Source organism: Rhineura floridana, chromosome 22 (genome assembly GCF_030035675.1).
Source record: "Rhineura floridana isolate rRhiFlo1 chromosome 22, rRhiFlo1.hap2, whole genome shotgun sequence".
NCBI classification, from domain to species: domain Eukaryota; kingdom Metazoa; phylum Chordata; class Lepidosauria; order Squamata; family Rhineuridae; genus Rhineura; species Rhineura floridana.
This window is the reverse complement of record NC_084501.1, coordinates 8,256,578-8,276,746: the sequence shown is the minus strand read 5'-3', so window position 1 is coordinate 8,276,746 and position 20,169 is coordinate 8,256,578. Positions and strand designations below refer to the sequence as shown.

General features: G+C 43.7%; 1 protein-coding gene across 2 annotated transcripts in view; it reads left to right on the top strand.

Annotated features, from left to right (window-relative positions):
- CAPN1 (calpain 1) overlaps positions 1-20,169 on the top strand; it is a 60,215-nt gene that overhangs the window by 8,598 nt on the left and 31,448 nt on the right. For both annotated transcript variants that reach the window (XM_061606857.1, XM_061606856.1), the window contains exons 2-4: positions 11,316-11,606; positions 14,900-14,969; positions 19,282-19,400. In XM_061606857.1, coding sequence (XP_061462841.1) covers positions 11,340-11,606; positions 14,900-14,969; positions 19,282-19,400 — 456 coding nt within the window. In that variant the 5' untranslated portion in view covers positions 11,316-11,339. The remainder of the gene's footprint in view (positions 1-11,315; positions 11,607-14,899; positions 14,970-19,281; positions 19,401-20,169) is intronic.

Here is a 20,169-nt window from a genome sequence, read left to right as displayed (position 1 = left end):
CCCAGGTAGACAGTAAAAACAAAGTTTAATTTATCTCCTGGTGGACCATCATAAAAGTGGGATACACAAATTCTGGGTCACTAAGGGTTGGCCGAAAACCAGGAAGTCAAGTTTGCATTAATGATAATTAAGAGTGGCGCAGAGTGGTAAGCAGCGGTAACGCAGCCGAAGCTCTGCTCACGGCCGGAGTTCGATTCCAACGGAAGGAGGAAGTCGAATCTCCGGTAAAAGGGGTCGAGGTCCACTCAGCCTTCCATCCATCCGTGGTCGGTAAAATGAGTACCCGGCATATGCTGGGGGGGTAAAGAAAGGCCGGGGAAGGAACTGGCAATCCCACCCCATATATACGGTCTGCCTAATAAACGTCACAAGACGTCACCCTAAGAGTCGGAAACGACTCACACTACAAGTGCGGGGACACCTTTACCTTTAAGCATTACATCTGCAGTAGTGGGTTAATTCTGCTTTGCTTAGACCTCACCTGGAACACAGTGTCCTGTTCTGGGAACTGCGGCTTAAGGAAGACATTATGTGTATTTTTAAAGTTACTGATTTTATTTTGAAAAATGCCTTGGCTAACTTTGTTTTTCACATCTGATTTTTATCGGTAATTGTAATGTATATTTTATCTTTTATGTAAACTGTTCAGAGGTTTTGATGAGCATGCGGTATATTGAAAACGAAACAATTAAAAGATAAAGAGAAGATATGATCCTACAATAAAGTAACAGTAATTAAAAACAGCAGAAACAAAATAAACAACAACTAGCCGAAAGTAGTACAGGTTTTAATGCCTGCTGAACAGTGGGCAATGAGGAAGGCAAGCTGAGTGTTTCTAGGCTAAGAGAGTATTCCATCATCTAGGTCAAGGGTTCCCAAACTGTGGTCTGCAGACCACTAGTGGTCCAGAAGCTTCATTTAGGTGGTCAGTGCTGTTTCTGTAAAAATTCCATTTAAAAAACCATACACCATCTAGCACAGCACATTACAATTACTACAGCAGGCAGGAAAATCACTAAGTGGGTCTGCGAAGACCCACAGCAGTTTTCAGGTGGTCCGTGGGGAAAAACCTTTGGGAACCACTGATCTAGGTGTCAGCGTCTCCACCATGCCAAGCCTTTATGAGGGAGGGCATTGAGAAGAGCCTTTGAGGCTGATCGACCATCTGAGTCACAGTTTCATACTACCTTTCTATCTTATTAAGCAATAGCCTGGTTAACCACTGTTAGGGATGGAAGCATCTGTCAATTTCAGCTCTCATTTTTCAAATCTTAAATTCTCTGCATTTCTGCAGTAATTTGCTTTTAAAAAAATCCTCATGAAAATTCATCAGCATTTTACTGTGAATTTCTTGTAATAAACACATTTTTATGCAGTTTTGACAAATGTACACACTTTTGCAAGCAATTTCTTCTATAGTGTATTTTTGTGGGGGGGGGTTAACAAAAAATATGCATTTTCCCCTAATGTATGCATTTTTGTAAGCAATGCTTACCTGGATAAAAGGATGGGTCTGTTCATTTCTCATATTTTGAACAGTGCAGAGTTTTTATTTTTGCCTTTCAATGCAAACTGAATCAAGTTTCTCCCCTATCCTTAACCACAGTTCAGTGTTTTTACACCAGGCCAAAGAAGGCAGCTTTGGGTTGAATGCATCTAAGGTCTACTCAGAGTAGACCTATCTAAATTGATGAACCTAAGTTCGTAGAGTCTGTTACCTTCAGTGGGTTTATGCTGCGTAGGAGGACTAACATTTTATACAGCCCTTTAAATTTAATAGGGGAAAATTACCAAGATTATTCTTTGCAATCTGTTGGTGATGATGTATATGAAGCCATATGTAATCTCGTTGTGGGGAAGAAAAGAAAATGTCTTTCCGTATGTCTCTTAGCTGAAACCAAAGGAGGTCGGGTTTGCCTTTTGTTTTGATGTGTGGTGGTGGTGGTGGTAAGGAGTAAGGCCTTAATATTAAGATTTTAATATAACATGGTGCTGCTGCGAATATAGTGCTTTACAATCCTTTTAGCAGTGTCCCTTATTTGGTAAGGTTAAGCTAAAAGATAATTTGCCTGAAGCTAGCTTTCTAAAGATGTAAATGTACTGCCTTCAAGTCGATTCCGACTTATGGCAACCCTATGAACAGGGTTTTCATGAGGCTGAGAGGCAGTGACTGGCCCAAGGTCACCCAGTGAGTTTCATGGCTGTGTGGGGATTCGAACTGTGGTCTCCCAGGTCATAGTCCAACACCTTAATCACTATGCCACACTGGCTAGCTTCATTGCTAATAGGTAAGCAAAGATTTGAAATGGGGGAGGGCGGCTCTCCCACATCTAAGCTCCTAGGATATTCTCTGCTGTAGGATGCTGTCAGGGAAGGGCCATAGCTCAGTGGCAGAGCATCTGCCTTGAATGCAGACGGTCCCAGATTCAATCCCCAATGGCATCTCCAGGTAGGACTGGGAGAAACTCCCACTGAAACCCTGGAGAGCCGCTGCCAGTCAGTGTAGACAGTACTGAGCTAGATGGACCAATGGTCTGACTGAGTATTAGGCAGTTGCCCATGTTGCTGTGGCATTTCCCGATATTGACTGATCTCTCCTGGCACCAGTGTAGTTTCATCTAATACCTGGTTGGAAGATGGCCTGGGAATCTTCTGATCCCTGCAGACAAATGGCAAGTTACAGGTTGATAAACTCTGAATGTCTGCAGTTATATTTATTTATTATTATTTAATATGTGCCTTCAAGTCTACTACGACTTATGGCGATCCTATGAATCAGCGACCTCCAGTAGCATCTGTTATAAACCACCCTGTTTAGATCTTGTAAGTTCAGGACTGTGGCTTCCTTTATGGAATCAATCCATCTCTTGTTTGGCCTTCCTCTTTTTCTACTGTTTTTCCCAGCATTATTGTCATTATTTATTAAATATATATATTCCACCCTTTCTCCCAGAAGGAGCCCAGGCAGCAAAAAAACAACAACATTAAAAGCACTCTGAAACATCTTAAAAATAAAATATTTAAAAACATCTTTTTTTAAAAAAAAAAACAGCTTTAAAAACATCTTAAAAAGCAGTTCCAGTACAGATGTAGACTTAAAAGGCTTGTTGAAAGAGGAAGGTGTTCAGTAGGCACCGAAAAGAGACAGAGATGGCACCTGTCTAATATTTAAGGGGAGGGAATTCCAATGGGTAGATGCCACAACACTAAAGGCCCGCTTCCCATGTTGTGAGGAACGGACCTCTTGATAAGATGGTATCTGTAAGAGGCACCTCACTAAGTACATAAGGGGTGTGATGATCTTTCAGGTATCCTGGTCCCAAGCTGCATAGGGGATTTGTACACCAAAACCAGAACCTTGAACAGCTGTGTTTATAAGTCTTTCGTTTATATTCCACCTTTCTTCTATCATGGAACCCAAAGATTATTTTTTTTAACAAAATGTATATACCACTTGATTGTAAGAAAACCTCTAAGTAGTTTACAAGAAATATTAAGATTATCAGTAAAAACAGTTAAAAACAAGTAATTAAAACATTTAAAAGCAGTAAACTAAAAAGAGATTAAAACACACGCACGTTCTAAATGTCCGGATCAGCTTACCTAAACAGAAATGTTTTAAGCAGGCGCTGAAAGGAAGATAGTGAAGGTTCCTACCTGATGTCAATAGGCAGGGAGTTCCAAAGGGTAGGTGGTGTTACACTACAAGATTAGTTTTCTACAAGTGTGGAACAAGAAGTATGTGGCACCTGTAACAGTGCCCGTTCTGCAGAACAAAGTGGTTGAGTGGGCACAAATGGTGTAAGGCAATCCTGCAAGCAAACTGTTCCCAAGAGCTTTATATACTATTAGTAACTCCTTGATCTTGGCCTGCTAACAAATCAGCATCCAGTGCCGATCTCTGAGCAGAGATATTATGTGCTGACAAGGTCTCATTCCTGTCAGCAACTGTGCCGCAGGCCAAGCACAAGGAAAGCTCCACATAGAGTGCATTGCAATAACTGAAATCTCCTATGCCTGAACTTCTGTGGTCAAACTCTCCCAGTCCAGGAACAGTCGTAGCTGTCTTACCAGGTGCATCTTGCAAAAGGCACTTCCAGCCACTGAAGCTACATGGGCCTCCAGTGACAAAGCTGGATGCAGAAGCACCCCCAGATTATATACCTGCCCCTTCAGTGGGAGTGCAACTCTGTCCAGTGCAGGCAATTGACCAGTTTGTCAGACATGGGAACCACTCACCTATAGTGCCTCAGCCTTGCCAGGATCCAAGCTTAGCTTATTGGTGTATATGTGGTTTCCACACATGGTATAGCACAGTGGGGACGAGAGCCTGGCTGGGAGTCCAGAGTCTGTGAGTTCAAATCCCTGCTCGTGTCTCCTGGGTGTCAAGGGCCAGCTAAAGATCACCCCACAGTGAGTGGCTCAGGGGTTACGTGCCCTGCCACCTGTGCAGCCATGGGCAAGCTGCATAGTCCCAAGGAGCCCAGTTGCCCCCCAGCTGGCAGTTGCGGACAAGGAAGGGGCTGGCTTGTGCAGCTGTGGCAAGCTGAGTGGGCTCTAGCCAGCTGGGGAGGACTAGCCTCAGAGGGAGGCAATGGTAAACCCCCTCTGAACACCGCTTACCATGAAAACCCTATTCATAGGATTGCCATAAGTCGGGATCGACTTGAAGGCAGTCCATTTCCATATGTGGTTTCCAGGTAGTCACCCATCCAGGCACTGACCAGGTCCATACTTGCTTGTTTTCAACAGGCTGATAGCTTCATACACTGTTAGCAGCAGGATAGGGCTACAAAGCTCACAACCTACTGAGCCGCATGCAGTCCAGGTACAACGATGTGCATGGTTCACAGGGGTCTTGTTACAGCCCTTCTGTCTTTGCTGCCCATCTGAGGATGCAAAACACATGCGTACCTCTTGGGTTTTGTTCAGCTTGGTGGGTCACATCTTGTGCAGGGCTACCCCAGTATCTGATATTTAGAGGTATAGTGCCTCTGACCGTGGGTGTTCCCTTAGCTGTCATTGCAAATACTGGACCTGTCTTGAATGGATTTCTGCCCTCTTTTAAAAGTTTTTAACGGCTGTCAGCTACAGTGTCCAGATGCAAAAGACGAGCTGCAGCAATAGCTTAGTAGTAGATCATCTGCTTTGCATGCCGAACATCTCACGTTCAGTCCCCAGCATAGAATCATAGAATAGTGGAAGGGGCCTATAAGGCCATCATGTCTAACCCCCTGTGCAATGCAGGAATCCTATTCAAAGCATTCCCAACAGATGGCTGTCCAGCTGCCTCTTGAATGCCTCCATTGTCGGAGAGCCCACTACCTCTCTAGGTCATTAATGCCATTGTCGTATGGCTCTAACAGTTAGGAAGTTTTTCCTGATGTCCAGTCGAAATCTGGCTTCCTGCAACTTGAGCCCATTATTCTGTGTCCTGCACTCTGGGACAATCGAGAAGAGATCCCTGCAGGTTCTGCAGGCAAGGAGAACGTCCCCTGCCTGAAACCTCGTGGTTCTGAATAAAGGGCTGATTTAAACAGGAACAGAGGAAGTTGTCTTATACCAAGTTAGACTATTGGTCCATTTAATTCAGTCTTGTCTACACCGACTGGCAGCAACTCTCCAGGGTTTCAGACAGGGAGATTATTCCTAGCCCTACCTGGAGATGCCGTCAGGGATTGAACCTGCATACAAAGCAAATGTTCTACCACTGAGATATGGCCCTTCCTGTTCCTGTATGCATGACATACTTCTGGTTGGTCCCAGATCTGTAACAGCTGCCAGACCGCAGCCAACGTTTATTTGCAGAATTATTAACTATACACAAATGGATACTCATTATTCAGCAGTGTTTAAAAGCCTTTTCTTGCAGTAAAGTTGCTCCGGCTCTCTTAATAGTTCTTGTTCCCCTCTGTGGTGCTTATCCCTTGATGTTCTAGAACAGCCAGGTTGGGAGGAACCCAGAGCAGGATTTGCTCCAAATCGCCCCTATTTTATTGTATTGAATTCCATAGAATTCAAATTGTGACACAATAAAATACAATCTTAGAAATAAAAGAGACAATAAACTACAATTAAAAATGAATGTGAATATTTAATACGATGGATGTGCAGTCTCCTGCCTTCAACCACAGATCCATTGTGCAGACCACCTGCATGAAGTTCATGGACTACTGGTGGTCTGCAGTTTGGGAATCCCAGGTTTAGAGCAAGTGAAAGGGACCACTTGCCCTCCAGGCACTGATGAATTACAACTCTGTAGGTTTGGTTTTTTTGAACTACAAGTTTCATCCGCCCACGCAAGCCTGGCCAATGGCCAGAGATGATGGGAGCTGTAATCCAGTAGCCATTGGAGGGCCAAAGGTTCCCCACACCTGGATTAGAATCTGCAACAGTCTCTTTTGTTTTTCTACTGTAAATTCCATTAAGGGGTCAGAGAACACATGATTTATCCCTGTATAAGATAGTTTCCTGTTTGATCCTTAGAGACCCTTTTGAGTATCTTCCTGGTGGGGTCTAATAAATCAACTACTGAACAGGTGGCAATATATCAGAATGATATAACATCTCTTAGACTGGCTATGTTTGCTTGCTTGCTTGTTTGTTAAATTTATATCCTGCCCTTCCTCTCAGAGGAAGGCGGCAAACAAAAGCACTAAAAGCACTTTAAAACATTTTAAAAACAAGTCTTTAAAACATATTAAAACAAAACAGCTCCTAACTTATCACCTTCTGAGGCTCTGGTTTTGTATTTGTTTATATTTTATACTTTCTTTAATGGTCAGTTGACTGTAATACACCTTTGATTGACTAAAACATGCATAGGCTCGGGTTGTTTACTGATCAGCATATCCTTCCCTCTGCAGGCTCAAAAATATGTAATTTGCCCCTAAATACTTAACTTACAAAAGTGTATATGCTGTGTGGACAAAGTGATTTGAAGAGAAGTGGCTTGCAGAGAGTGGTTCATCCTCTGAGATCTCTTGAGCAGTAGACTGAGAACAGACAAAAGCATTGCTAACTTGTGGAACCCCCTGCCACAAGAAAGGGCGGTGGGCATGATAGGTAAATGGCACAGAAGTGGATTAGACAAATTCATAGGGGACTGGTGTACCAACTGCTGTTAAGCCATGACAGCTAAACTTCATTTCAGAGACAGTGTACCTCTGACTATTGGATGACAGGGACAAAAATGGAGGAGGGCTGTTACGGTTATTATTTATTTATTTATTAAATTTATATCCTGCCCTTCCTCCCAGAAGGAGCCCAGGGAGGCAAGCAAAAACAGTAAAACCACTTTGAAACATCTTGAAAACAAAAGACTTAATAACATATTAAAACAAAACATCTTTAAAAACATACGAAAACAAAGTATCTTTTAAGAACACCTTAAAACAAAGCATATTTTAAAAACATCTTTTAAAAAAGCATTGGAAACATCTAAAAAAAGTAATTCCTACGCAGACTGGGATAAGGTCTGCTCTAGGGGTTCTTAGAGGCATCTGGGAAATAGATTGATAGATTAGATGGGCCTCCTTATGTCCTTAATCTCAGTGTTGTGTTCCTCATTAAAAAAAATCCCACGTTTTAGATCATTGTGGCTGCAGAAAGATGCTTTAAAAATGTGGAAAGGTGCCAGCTGTCAGCAGCTGAGGCAAGGGGCTCCTCTACTGTGTTTCAGGCTTGTGACTTACTGGTCACCTGTGATGAACACAGGCCACCTCCAGGGATGCTTTTGAAATGGAGGCAGGCTAATGAACTTTTGGGGAAGTGGCTAAGAGCTCAGGGATGGAGCCCATTCTCTGCATGCAGAAGCTCCTGGGTTCAATTCCCAGCAACTCCAGTTATTAAAAAGACCAGGTGATGGGAAATGGCCCTCTACCTGAGACCGTGCTGCCAGCCCACAGCCCTGAGCAACCTGTGGAATTAGTCTGACCTGGTATAAGACAACATCTTACTTTCTTGTTATGGTAACTTTTGGGAACTTATTTACAGTTGCTGCAGGTAACTGTTTTTCTCTCCCATTGTCTGGGAGAAGGACACTTCATTCGCATAACTTACCCAGGTTGTGAAATCTGGGTGATTTTAGCGCAGAACATTCACAAAGCATGGCACTTAGGAAAGGCTCTAATTGTTTAAGATCCCTAGCCTAGGAGACGAGAAGGTGAGCATGTTCATCATGTAAAGGACTTATTAATTAAATAGGTCCGTTGTTGTGCTTTGTCTGTGACCTGAGATTCCATCAGTGGAGAAGAGCCATTGTTTCCTTCTAGGTTTGCATCTTCGGACTGGAATGCTTGCTCACAAGTAACTTGGCCTTGGTGCTCACTTTCTGCCAATGCAAAAGGGAAGATGTCAGATTGTGGAGATGGTGTGACCTCCTGGAGCAACCAGTGGTTTTAAAATGTAGACAAGCTCAGTGGTGGCTGGTGCCGATTGGACTGGTGGGGCGGAAGGCAGGGAGCCCAACCAAACCCAGAGCCAGAGCCAATGGCAGGTAGAGCCACCTCAATCTAGTTTCGTCTCCTCCTCCTCCTCCTTGCTCAGTTCTGCAAGTACCAAACTGAGACTCAGAGGAAGTTGACAGCCAGGACCATTCCCTGGACAGGATGTAAGTAAGAAGGAAGACTCTTGGGGGGGGGGGGGTTGGCTAAGTTTGGTGGGGCAGTCTCCCATTCACCCTAATGTATCAGCCTCCATTGGACAAGCTTTTGAATTACACAGAGCTCTTTGAAAGGCAAACAAAAGGGTTATAGCTGATGTTAGTCCTACTCATAGTAGACCCATTGAAACTAGTGAACCTAAGTTTGCCATGTCTGTTACTTAATATGTCTCCTCTGAGTAGAACTCACATTCGATACACCCTGTTGAAATTAATGTACCTAAGTTAGTGGGGTCCATTATTTTTCATGGGTCTACTCTGAGTAGGACTCACACTGTATACAACCGTAAGGAGTGTCTGCTACCCAGCACTTGCAATGAAGTTTAGGTTTCCAAAGCTGCTGTGTGTTTTTCACCATTTTTGGGAAGAAAAACAAAAGATTCCAGATCTGAGTGAATCCATCTTGTTCATTCTGGTGTTTCTCTCACCTTCCCCTCCCCCCCGATAACGCCTCTACAAGTCTAAACTCATTAGTTCCTCGCTAGGGCGTGGCTCCGTGCACAGTTCACTGGATGCTAAAGTTTGTACAAGAGAAAGCTAAAGTTAATGTTTGCAGCGAGGGTGACTCACTCATTAGTGGGGTTATCTTGGTGCCTGGCTTTACCTGAAAGACTTGTCATGATATTAATGCAAAAAGGGAAAGGTATCCATGGTGGCAAAGGTTTATGAGGCGCTCTATCACCACAGTCTTTTCCACTCAATTTATCTGTGCCTCGATCCTGTGGCTTGCAAAATGATTGCTGACTTATTAAGCAGAGGTGGCCAGTCCCCATTTGGGACTGGTAGGGCAGAAGGCAAGGGCCGTGCAGCCCAAACTTGCCTCTTCTACACAACTGTTAAACTTAGAAATACAGAAGGCTGCCTCATATCATAGCACCCCACTTACAAGCTTCCAGGACCCATGAGGCTGGCCACCATTGGAAAAAGTATGTCCAAAGTATGATAACCTCGAGTTTCATCATTTTAGCCTCTAGTGACAGTTCTGGTTTAATTTGTTCTAACACCCAATTATTTGTCTTTTTTGCAGTCCATGGTATGCACAAAGCTCTCCTCCAACACCACATTTCAAATGAATTGATTCTTCTCTTAGCTGCTTTTTTCACTCTCCAACTTTCACATCCATACATAGAGATCGGGAATACCATGGTCTGAATGATCCCGACTTTGGTGTTCAGTGATACATCTTTGCATTTGAGGATCTTTTCCAGTTCTCTCACAGCTGCCCTCCCCAGTCCTAGCCTTCTTCTGATTTCTTGACTATTGTCTCCATTTTGGTTAATGACTGTGCCGAGGTATTGATAATCCTTGACAAGTTCAATGTCCTCGTTGTCAGCTTTAATGTTACATAAATCTTCTGTTGTCATTACTTTAGTCTTCTTGACATTCAGCTGTAGTCCTGCTTTTGAGCTGTCATCTTTAACTTTCATCAGCATTAATCTACTTTAAGTAGGACTAGCTTTGGATACAACACCAGGCTTCAAGGTGTGTGGGTCCCCCATTACAGGCAAGCATAGGTGCGTAAACACTGACATCCCTCTCTAAAAATTAACCAGCTGAATTGGTACACGGGAAGGTGATCTGTTTGGGTATTGGTTCAGCAGATGGAGCTGTTCAGATAGAGAGGAAGAGACAGGGACTGCGTTGCAGATACCATTTTGGGCTTCTGACTGCTGAGGACTGGAATGCCAAGGGTGGAGCAGATGGCTTTTTGCAAGTGTTAACGGTCGCAAGGGCTGTCTCCACAGAGGGATGGCAAATCTGTCAGTTTCTCATTTTTGCACTCTTAATAAGTTCAGTTCTCTGCACGTCTGCATTTTAAAACAAATCCTCATGAAAATTCATCAGCATGAAACCTAATAGACCCATTGTTACCAAGCAGTTTCCCCAAATATACTGTATCTTGCATGTCATTTTCCACTAATGTATCCATTTTAATATACAATATATATTTTTGTAATGTGACTTGGCTGAAGAACTCATTGCAGCTTTCAGAGAAGTGCAAATTTCAAAGGATAGCTGAGTTTTTTGTTTCAGAAAGTACAAGGTAGGTAGTTTCGCACCGAAGTGCAAACAGAACCAAATTTCTTCCCCATTCCTGTCTGCACTCATGTTTTGTTTTGTTTTAAACAAAGCACCTCTATGCAAATTGGACATATTTGTATAATTGCAGTTATTTTGCATGATTTCCAAGCCTCCTCCCTACCCCTGGCTTCTGAGATTACACCAGACATTGCCTGCACACTTTCAGGCGTGCCTTCGTAACCATTAAGGGCTAGAAAGTTGTATTATGCATTGTTTACATGGCTTTTAACTGATTTTATCTGTGTGTGTTTTATTTTGTTGAGTTGCTTTGAGACATTTGTGTGTGTGTATATAAAGCGACTAACAAGTGTAATAAATAATAACAACATCATCAACAACAATGCCCCTTTTCCCACTCTTGGTAACCATGAGGGCTAGAGACTTAACTTTTTTTTTTTAATGACGTAGGTAGAACAGGAGGGAGTCTAAAATGATGGAGGCCTAGACTGATGCTGTTCAGCACTCCATTTTTAGCCCGGCCTGTTCCCTTGGCACTTGCTCTAAGAAATACCCACTTTCTGCCAGCGAGGCTCTGCTGTTGTTTTTTTAATGCCGTTCTTGGCTGTTCCAGGAGGGGTTCACCCAATTGCCGGAGATGTCGGAAGAGGTCATTGTGCCCATCTATTGCACGGGGGTCTCCGCTCAGGTCCAGAAGCAGCGGGCCAAAGACCTGGGCCTGGGTAAACATGAGAATGCGGTCAAGTACCTGAGCCAGGATTTCGAGAGGCTTCGGAATGAATGCTTGCAGAGTGGAGCCCTTTTCAGAGATGACACCTTCCCCGCCACAGCCTCTTCCCTAGGGTTCAAAGAGCTGGGGCCAAACTCCTCCAAAACGCATGGAGTCAAGTGGAAACGGCCTACGGTGAGACTCAAAGAAATGCTGCATTGGCTGGGGCTGATGGGGGTTGTAGTCCAGAACGTCTGGAGGGTAGGAGCTTAGACCATGACTTCAGGTTACGCCTCTCTGTTGGCATTTTTGTTTGTTTGTATATTTAACAAAATATTACGCACCAGTTGATTGCAAAGAAACACCTAAGCAGTCGACAAGAAACATTAAAAGTATCCCTTAAAGCACATAATTAAAAGCATCTAAAAAGACAATTAAAATGGCAGTAAACTAAAAAGAGATTAAAACACATGAGAGATAGATAGATAGCTTTATTACTGTCATAGACTAGCATACACATATACATCTTTAAAATAGGCAAGTTTCATTAAAAAGTTCTAACAAATTCTGCCTAAAACCAATTCTAAATTTTATATAAGCTGTGGGGTTATCAAAGTTCTTCTGCAGAGAATGGCAACAGCACAGAAGCTGGCTACCTTAGCTGACACTTGGGAAATTTGATCAGAAAGAAGGTATTCCACGTAAAAAGCCTCATCTCTGCCAGGAATTTTTTGTAAAATTGGGTTAATTAAAACAGATCGAAGGTTGTGGTAAAATGAACAGTACAGTAAGACATGGCCCACAGACTCTACAACCCCCTCATCACAAGGGCACACCCGCTCAACATAAGGAATTTTTTTAAACATGCAACGTCTATGTGTCTGGCTTGCCTAAATAGAAATGTTTCAAGCAGGCGGCGGAAAGAGTGCAGTGAAGGCGCCTGCCTGATGTCAGTAGGCAGGGAATTCTAAAGTGCAGGTGCAGCCACACTAAAAGATCAATTTCTTAAAAGTGCTGAATGAGTATTATGTGGCACCTGAAACAGTGCCAGTTGTGTAGATCAAAGCGGTCTAGTGGGCACTTATGGAGTAAGGCGGTCCCGCAAGTAAACAGGTCCCAAGCTGTTAAGTGCTTTATATACCAATAGTAATATCTTGAACTTGACCCGGTAACAAGTTGGCAACCAGTGCAGATCTCTGAGCTGAAGTGTTATGTGCATCAGTTTAACCCATTTATAAAATGGGAATAATAGTGCCATATTTAAGCTACAGTTCTTGAGGAGTGAAGGAAAACCATAGAGTGTGGTATGGGTCTAAGAATTCAGTTTCCCAAGAATCTCCTTTTAACAGGCAAGTTTCTAGCCCTTATGGGTATGGAGATACACACTACAGAGGGTGGGCCGTAGCTCATCCTATCAGGTTCCATCGCTGAGCCTTTACTCAGCATCTCCAAGTAGGGCAAGGAATCCCTACAGAGCTGCTGCCAATGGTCTGACTCAGTATAAGGCTTATGTTCTTATGTTCCTATGGAAATGTCTGCTGATGCCTCCGAAGCCAAATAGGATTCCCAGTGGTCAAGGTGTCAAACCAGAATGAATTAAGCAAAGTCTAAGAACAAATGGTAGAATGAATTATAGAAAACGTAAGAGAACATACAGATAGGTTTAGCTTGACCACAAAACCTTGACCACTGTTGTCCATACATCGGTTGCCTCAAGGTTGGATCACTACAATCTGTTTTTCATGGGGCTACGTTTGAGGTTGGTGTGGAGGCTGCAGCTAGTGCAGAATGTACTGTCTAAGTTGCTTGTGGGGGTGAACTACCACCAGCATACAATACCTTGTCTGTGGGGTCTGCGCTGGTTGCCAACCTGCTACTGGGTCAAGTTCAGAGTTTTGGTGCTAACATATGAAGGCCCCATACAGCTCACGTTGCTTGGCCAGGTTACTTGAGAGATCACTTTCTCCTTCATATACCTAGTAGATCGTTGCATTCTGCAGGAGAATTTCTCCTTCACTTCCCAAAAATATCAGGAGCCCGTTCCACAGCAACTCGGAGCAGGGCTTTCAGCGTGGCTGCCCCTGTTCTGTGCAACAGCATTCTTGTCGAGATACAACAGGTGTCCACTATTTGTACTTTGCAGAAACAACAAGACATTTTTGTTTCCACAAGTGTTTCCAGTTGGGAAAACACCTTAGGTGTTCCTTCTATATTGTTTTGAAACCTATTTTCAGTTTGCTTGGTTTTGATACTGTATTGAAAATTATTTTATATGTTTTTAAGATACGTTTATAAACCGCCTTGAAATATATATGTAAAAGGCGATTCATACATGAATAAATAATAGCAATTAATAACAACTTGCATTTTTAATGCAGATTACAGAACTGCGCTTTTCTTGAGGGCAGAGTTTCACTTTTTATTTAAGTTTAGAGTACACAGGGCCCTGATTATAAACGATCTCCCTTACAAGATAGCTATCTGAAGAGCAAACAAGATTCAGGGGTGGTTCAGATGCAATGCTGGCATTACAAGAACAAGCCGCCTAAAGAGCTCCTCCCTGCCCTCAAACATACAGCAATTCCTTTTCCCTTGTTTGCAGCAAATAATAACCTGCTGTTTCTAAGTGGAATACCACCAATTCTACTGAATTATTATTATTATTATTATTATTATTATTATTATTATTATTATTACCCGCTCTTCATCCAAAGGTCCCAGGGAGGGTCACAACAAATTTAAAGTACAGCATCAAAAACAACTTAAAATCACAAAATAGGGTGGGTCCTAAAAAATTACGTATCAGGTGTCAATGGCCGGGATGAAGAGGTTCATCTTCAGCGTTCGTCTAAAACTGTACAATGAAGTTACCAGACACACCTCGGTGGGGAGGGAGTTCCACAACTTAGGGGCTACCACAGACAATGCCCTGTCCTGGGCCGCGGGTGGAAGAACTACCAAAAGGGCCCCCTCTGCTGATCTCAACACCCAGGAGGGTCTATAGGGAAAGAGATGGTCTCTTAGATATTTGGAACCTAAGTCATTTAGGGCTTTAAACACAAACGTGAGCACCTTGAATTGGGCCTGGAAACAAACTGGTAAACAATGCAGCTGTTTTAAAACAGGAGTTATATAATATCTGAAAGCAACCACAGCCAGTAGCTGCTGCATTTTGGACCAGTTGAAGTTTCTGAGTTGTTTTCACCGGCAGCCCCACATAGAGCACATTGCAATAGTCCAGTGTGGGAGTTACCATTCCACTAGTTTAGGAACATATAAACTGGCAATGAATCTTTAACGAGGAAGCAACTGGTGGGACTGTTTCTCCTCTTCTTCTCCCAACCCCTATATGACAATTATCTGTTTTCTCCTGTGGAGGACTCTGGATATTAGCAAAGAACAGGATGGTCTTCCTTTCTTCCCTGGACAAGACGAGAATAACAACAGGATTTTTTTTTTAAAAAAACCCTTCCTCTTGTGTATTTCAGGAACTTTGCCGCAATCCACTCTTCATTGTGGACGGGGCCACCCGCACAGACGTCTGTCAAGGAGCTCTGGGTAAGGAAGGCTCACCCTAGGTCAGGGTGTGCGGTTGCCACCCAGAGACGGTTGTTTAATACCTTGAGATGTTGGGGCATGCTGCAGCCAGATCTTCTCACAGCCCTTTGTTTATTTATGTATCAAATTTATATCCCTCCCTTCCTCCCAGTAGGAGCCCAGAGTGGCAAACAAAAACACTAAAAACATTCTAAAACATAAAACAGACTTTAAAATATATTAAAACAAAGCAGCTTTAAAAACATCTTTAAAAACATCTTTTTAAAAAAAGCTTTAACCACATCTTAAAAAGCAGTTCCAACACAGACACATGCTGGAATAAGGTCTCTATTTAAAAGGCTTGTTGGAAAAGGAAGGTCTTCAGTAGATGCTGAAAAGGTAACAGAGATGGTGCCTGTCTACACACCACGGTTGCTTCACGCCTCTGATTTTGCTGATGCCTTCAAAGCAGCAGATCAGAGAGGTCAGAGGGAGGTGGGCAAGCAAGCTTTCCCGTCTCCCAGGAGGCCTGTAGGAGACGGGTGGAAATTCCACCTCCAGAATCTCCATGGAGAGAGCTGGGACATGCTGCAGAACAAAGGAATATCTTTTGTGTTTAGGGAGGGGAAATAAGAGGAGGAATTGGTGATCAAAGCCAAACATCCCCCAAAGAACACAAGTCAAAAACTCCACCAAGAGGATTCTGAAAGCAGCCCAGGCGAGCTTTAAACAAAGGATTGTATCCAACTAACTCCTGCTTCTCAAAATCCATGGACTTAAGTTAGCCATTGATTTCAGCAGACCTGCTCCTGAGTTGGAGTTCGTTGGACACGCACACACAAAAAATCATTGCACAATTTTCCACATTGGGAAACGGAAAAAAATTAGTTTGTTTTCCTCAAACGGCCAAAACCTAACCCGAAAAAAGTGAAGACAAAGACTTGGATGCAATTTATTGTTTCCTTTGACTTCCTTAATTTTTCTGTGTTTTATTGGCATTATTAGCGTTCTGTTGTTGTAACGAAAAATAATTTAGAAAAAGAAACTTGAGCCCTTGAGCTGGTATGTCCTGATTCAGTGTCAGCATTGCGCAACAGCAGCTGCAAAGCATCATGGGGGTCCCCCTGTGCATATGACGTGACTCTCCCTCTCTCTTTCTTCGTCTCTGGACTTTCTGCGGTTCCTGCCCAGTTGTTTTCTTATCTTTCTTTTCCTTTCCCACCGACTGTTTCCAAACTGTCAGTCATGAAGAGAAACTTCCAGACAGCTGCAGGAAACGCACCCTCGTTGCGTTTCTTCTCCCACCCTCCCTCTTAACAACACCCACTTACCTGATCAGAGCCCTGCAGGCCAGGCGCGGCCTCCCGCGTGTGGTCTTCTTCACCCCTTCCTCTGGCCGAGTGCCAGAATCAGGGCTAAGAGACAGGTTGGTGTCTGTGCGCACACTCCAGAACAGTTGGTGTTTCCCAGAAATATCTTGAGTTGGTGGGGTGTGGAAGCCACACATCCTCCACCCCAAGATCAGGAGCCAGGCAAGATCCGTTTGGGCTAAAGCAGTGTTTCTCAAACAGTCAGCCAAATTGTTAACTGGGGCTAGTTACAGGTAGCACACGACTCCCTTGTTGCAACAGCTGCACTGGTTACTTGTCATTCCCGAGCACAATTCAGAGTGCTGGTTATGTCCTATAAAGCCCTATACAGCTCAAGTGCCTGATATCTGAAGGACCATGTCTTCCTTTATGAGCCTGTCCGGGTCCTGAGATCCTTGGGGGAGGCCCTTATCTCAGTCCTGCCACCCTCACAGGGACGTATGGTGGGAACACAGGAAAGAGCCTTCGCGGTGGCTGCTCCCAGGCTCTGGAACTCCCTTCCTTGGGAGGTTAGACTGGGTCCCTCCCTACTGACCTTCCATCGGCAGGTGAAGACTTTCCTGTTCTGACAGGCTTTTGGGAACTGACTGCAAGGGCTGTTAAATAAGGTGCTGTTTTTGCTAATTTGTATTGTGTGTGTGTGACATCTCAGGTATGTAAACTTGGAGAAGTGCTCATTGTTCAGCTGCTGCAGGGCTGTTCACTTGACTTGAAAATTTATCCCAGCCAAAAGAGGTTGTACAAACAAGTTGCAAATAAGCTGACTATTTACTGTAGCAAGGAATATCGGTTCCTAGTTTCTAACACACTGAATGACCATCACAGCTCACTTGAAGTGGATGTTTGCATGTGTGGGTTTTAATGGTTTAAATTTGTATATTTGTTTTTAATGTTTTTAATTGTTGTAAACCGCCCAGAGAGCTTCGGCTATGTGGCGGTATATAAATGCAATAAATAAATAAATAAATAATTGCTATGTTTTAAATGGTTTTAAATTTATAGTTAAATTAATTTTAATTATAACTTCTGTATGTTTTATGTATATGTTTTTAACTGTATTTGTTTTACTTTTTGTAAGCCGCCTTGAGTAGCAGTTCTGGGAAAAAGATCGGGTAGTAGTAGTAATAGTAAACTGTGGGCCACATCCTGCACCCAGGGCCTCCTCTCTTGCCTGGCCCACCTTCTAGCTGTACCGCAGCCTTTTGGCTGGACCAATGCCTGGCCCAGCAGCTCCTTGCAGGCTGCTGAATAAAGGTGGCCAAGAGGCAGGGAAATTCAGGGGAGGAAGATCTCCCTCCTCTAAGGGGAAAGGTCCAAGGAAATGGAAGGAAATTAGAAAGAGAAATAAAAGATTAACATTTACTCTTGTTCATAATTAAATGGGAATCGCAAGGAAGGGAGCAATGCAGGAAAGCTGCTGTAGGAAGAAGTAAAAGGTCCAGGGAAGAGGGATGAAAGACTGGTAGGGTGGGGGTGGGTGGGTAGGTTGATTGTGAAAGGAGAATGGAAGAAGAAGTTGCAGGAGATGGGTAAAATTATGTTAAGAGGCATGTGGGAGGGGAAAATAGAAAACGCCCTCTCCACTTAGAGCCTCTGGATTAGAAAATTCTCCCTAAAACAAGGAGGCTGTCACAATACCTCCAAAGCAAACATCTATCCTTATAGTCTGAGGAAAGCTGAGCTATGGAACTCTTTGCCACAAGGAAAATGCCGTGGCAAAGAATTTAGCCATTTCCAAAGATTGATTAGATATTTGTAGAAAGTGATATCAGTAATTGCTGGCTGTTTATGCGAAACTCCACCTCCATCTGCCATTGTCTTTTCTGAGTGGCTGTGCTCCTGACTGACCATTTTCTGACTGGAGGGCCTTAGTAATTCCAGCCCATCTCAAGAGATAAAAAAGTTTGAAAACCACTGGGCTGAGGAATTCTCTGTAAAGACGCTTGGAACTGGCTGACAACTATCAGCACTGTAAGAATACTTTCACTCTACCTGGAAATCTTGAATTTGGTATGCCTTTAATCCAGTGGTTCCCAAACTCCCTCCCCGCTCTGGGAAGAGTTCCTTGAGAAGAGACATGAGTGGTTAAAGCACTCTGGGAATTGTAGTTCTGTGAGGGAGAATAGGGGACTCCTCACAACTCTCAGCTCCCTTAACAAACTACAGTCCCCAGGATTCTTTGGGGGAAGCCATGGCTGTTTATAGTAGTATAAGAGTGCTTTAAATGTATTCAGTAGTGTAGTGGCAAATTCAGAAATGCAGAGTTCCTTCATGATAGTCACACCACACCCCTTGACAGCCACACACCCCTTTCCACTTTCCCTCTTTTCACTTGCTGTCTCTGTTGTCTCACGAGTCCATACTCCACTACAACGTATGTCCCTAGGAGCCAATCATCATGAAAGGGGAGGCTGTGTGTTAGCTACTGAGAAGAGTCTTCTCAGCAGCTGACTAACTTCCTTTCACTCTGATTGGCTCCAATCAGCATGAACGGACAAGGACTCTTCTCAGTGACTAACACGCTCCCTTTTCATGCTGATTAGCTCATACGTAGGGACCTGGCCGGGATCTACAGCCCCCTACATCTCTGGATAGCTACACCCCTGTATATGGTGCAGATGTGGCCATAGTTTCAGTTACACCAGGGATTCTTAACCAGTGGTCCGTTCAGCACAAAAGGACAAGGAAGCATGTTGTTACCCAAATGCGAAGACTCTTCTCAGTGGCTAACATGCTCCCCTCTCATGCTGACTGGCTTGTCCATAGAGACCCTGCTGGGTCCCTGTTCCCAAAAAAGTAAAGGGCCTACAACCCCCTGCAACCCCAGATGACTACACCACAGTATTTGATGTAACCCTATGATAGCAAGCCTTGCAAAATCATGATTTTTTTTCCCCCAGAACGGGTTTTTCATTTTTTGGCTCTGTCTGCACGGCTGACATTCCCTTTGTCTCTTCATCCAGGTGACTGCTGGCTCCTGGCAGCCATTGCCTCGCTCACCCTGAACGATCCTCTTCTCCATCGTGTGGTTCCCCATGGGCAGAGCTTCCAGAATGGGTACGCGGGCATCTTCCACTTCCAGGTGAGCATCTGCCTTGCTGCTCCTATTGTTCCTCAAAGTACCCTGTGTGTGCGTGTGCGTGCATTTGTTTGTAAGCAGGGTTTGTAAGTGCAGCCTGCAAACCTGCAGGGAAATCTTTGGGCTCCTCCAGATGACATATTTATTGAGCGTTCATCCTGGTTTGCTTGCAGAGAGTTGACATGGACGGTTAGACTGTGGCCTCATCTGCACCATACAGTTAAAGCAGGATCATGTCACTTTCAATAGTCATGGCTTCCCCACAAAAGAATCATGGGAACTGTAGTTCGTTAAGGGTTCTGAGAGTTGTTGGGAGACCCCCTCACAGAGCTACAATTCCCAGAGTGGTTTAACAGTCAATCCCTCTTCCCAGGGAACTCTGGGAACAGTACCTCTCTGAGGGGAACAGGGGTCTCCTAACGACTCCCAGAACCCTTTAACACACAATAGTATCCAGGATTCTTTGGGGGAAACCAAGACTGATACGACACTGGTTTAAATGTAAAGTGCAGATGGGGCCTATATCAAGTCTTTATTGAGCATTTGTTCTGAGGTTGTACGACAATAGGCATTTGTCCTGTATTCGCTTGTGGGATGTTTCCGCACCTTTCCATTAATTACTCGTTCACCTCACACATTTCAATGTTTTTCCCTGTCATGCTCCAAACCACAAAAAATCCGTTTCTTTTTTTTAAAAAAAAGATCACCAGATCCCCTCAGCCCAAAATCTGCTCCTTAAGCGCATGAATGCCATTCCTTTTGCTTCCTGTCC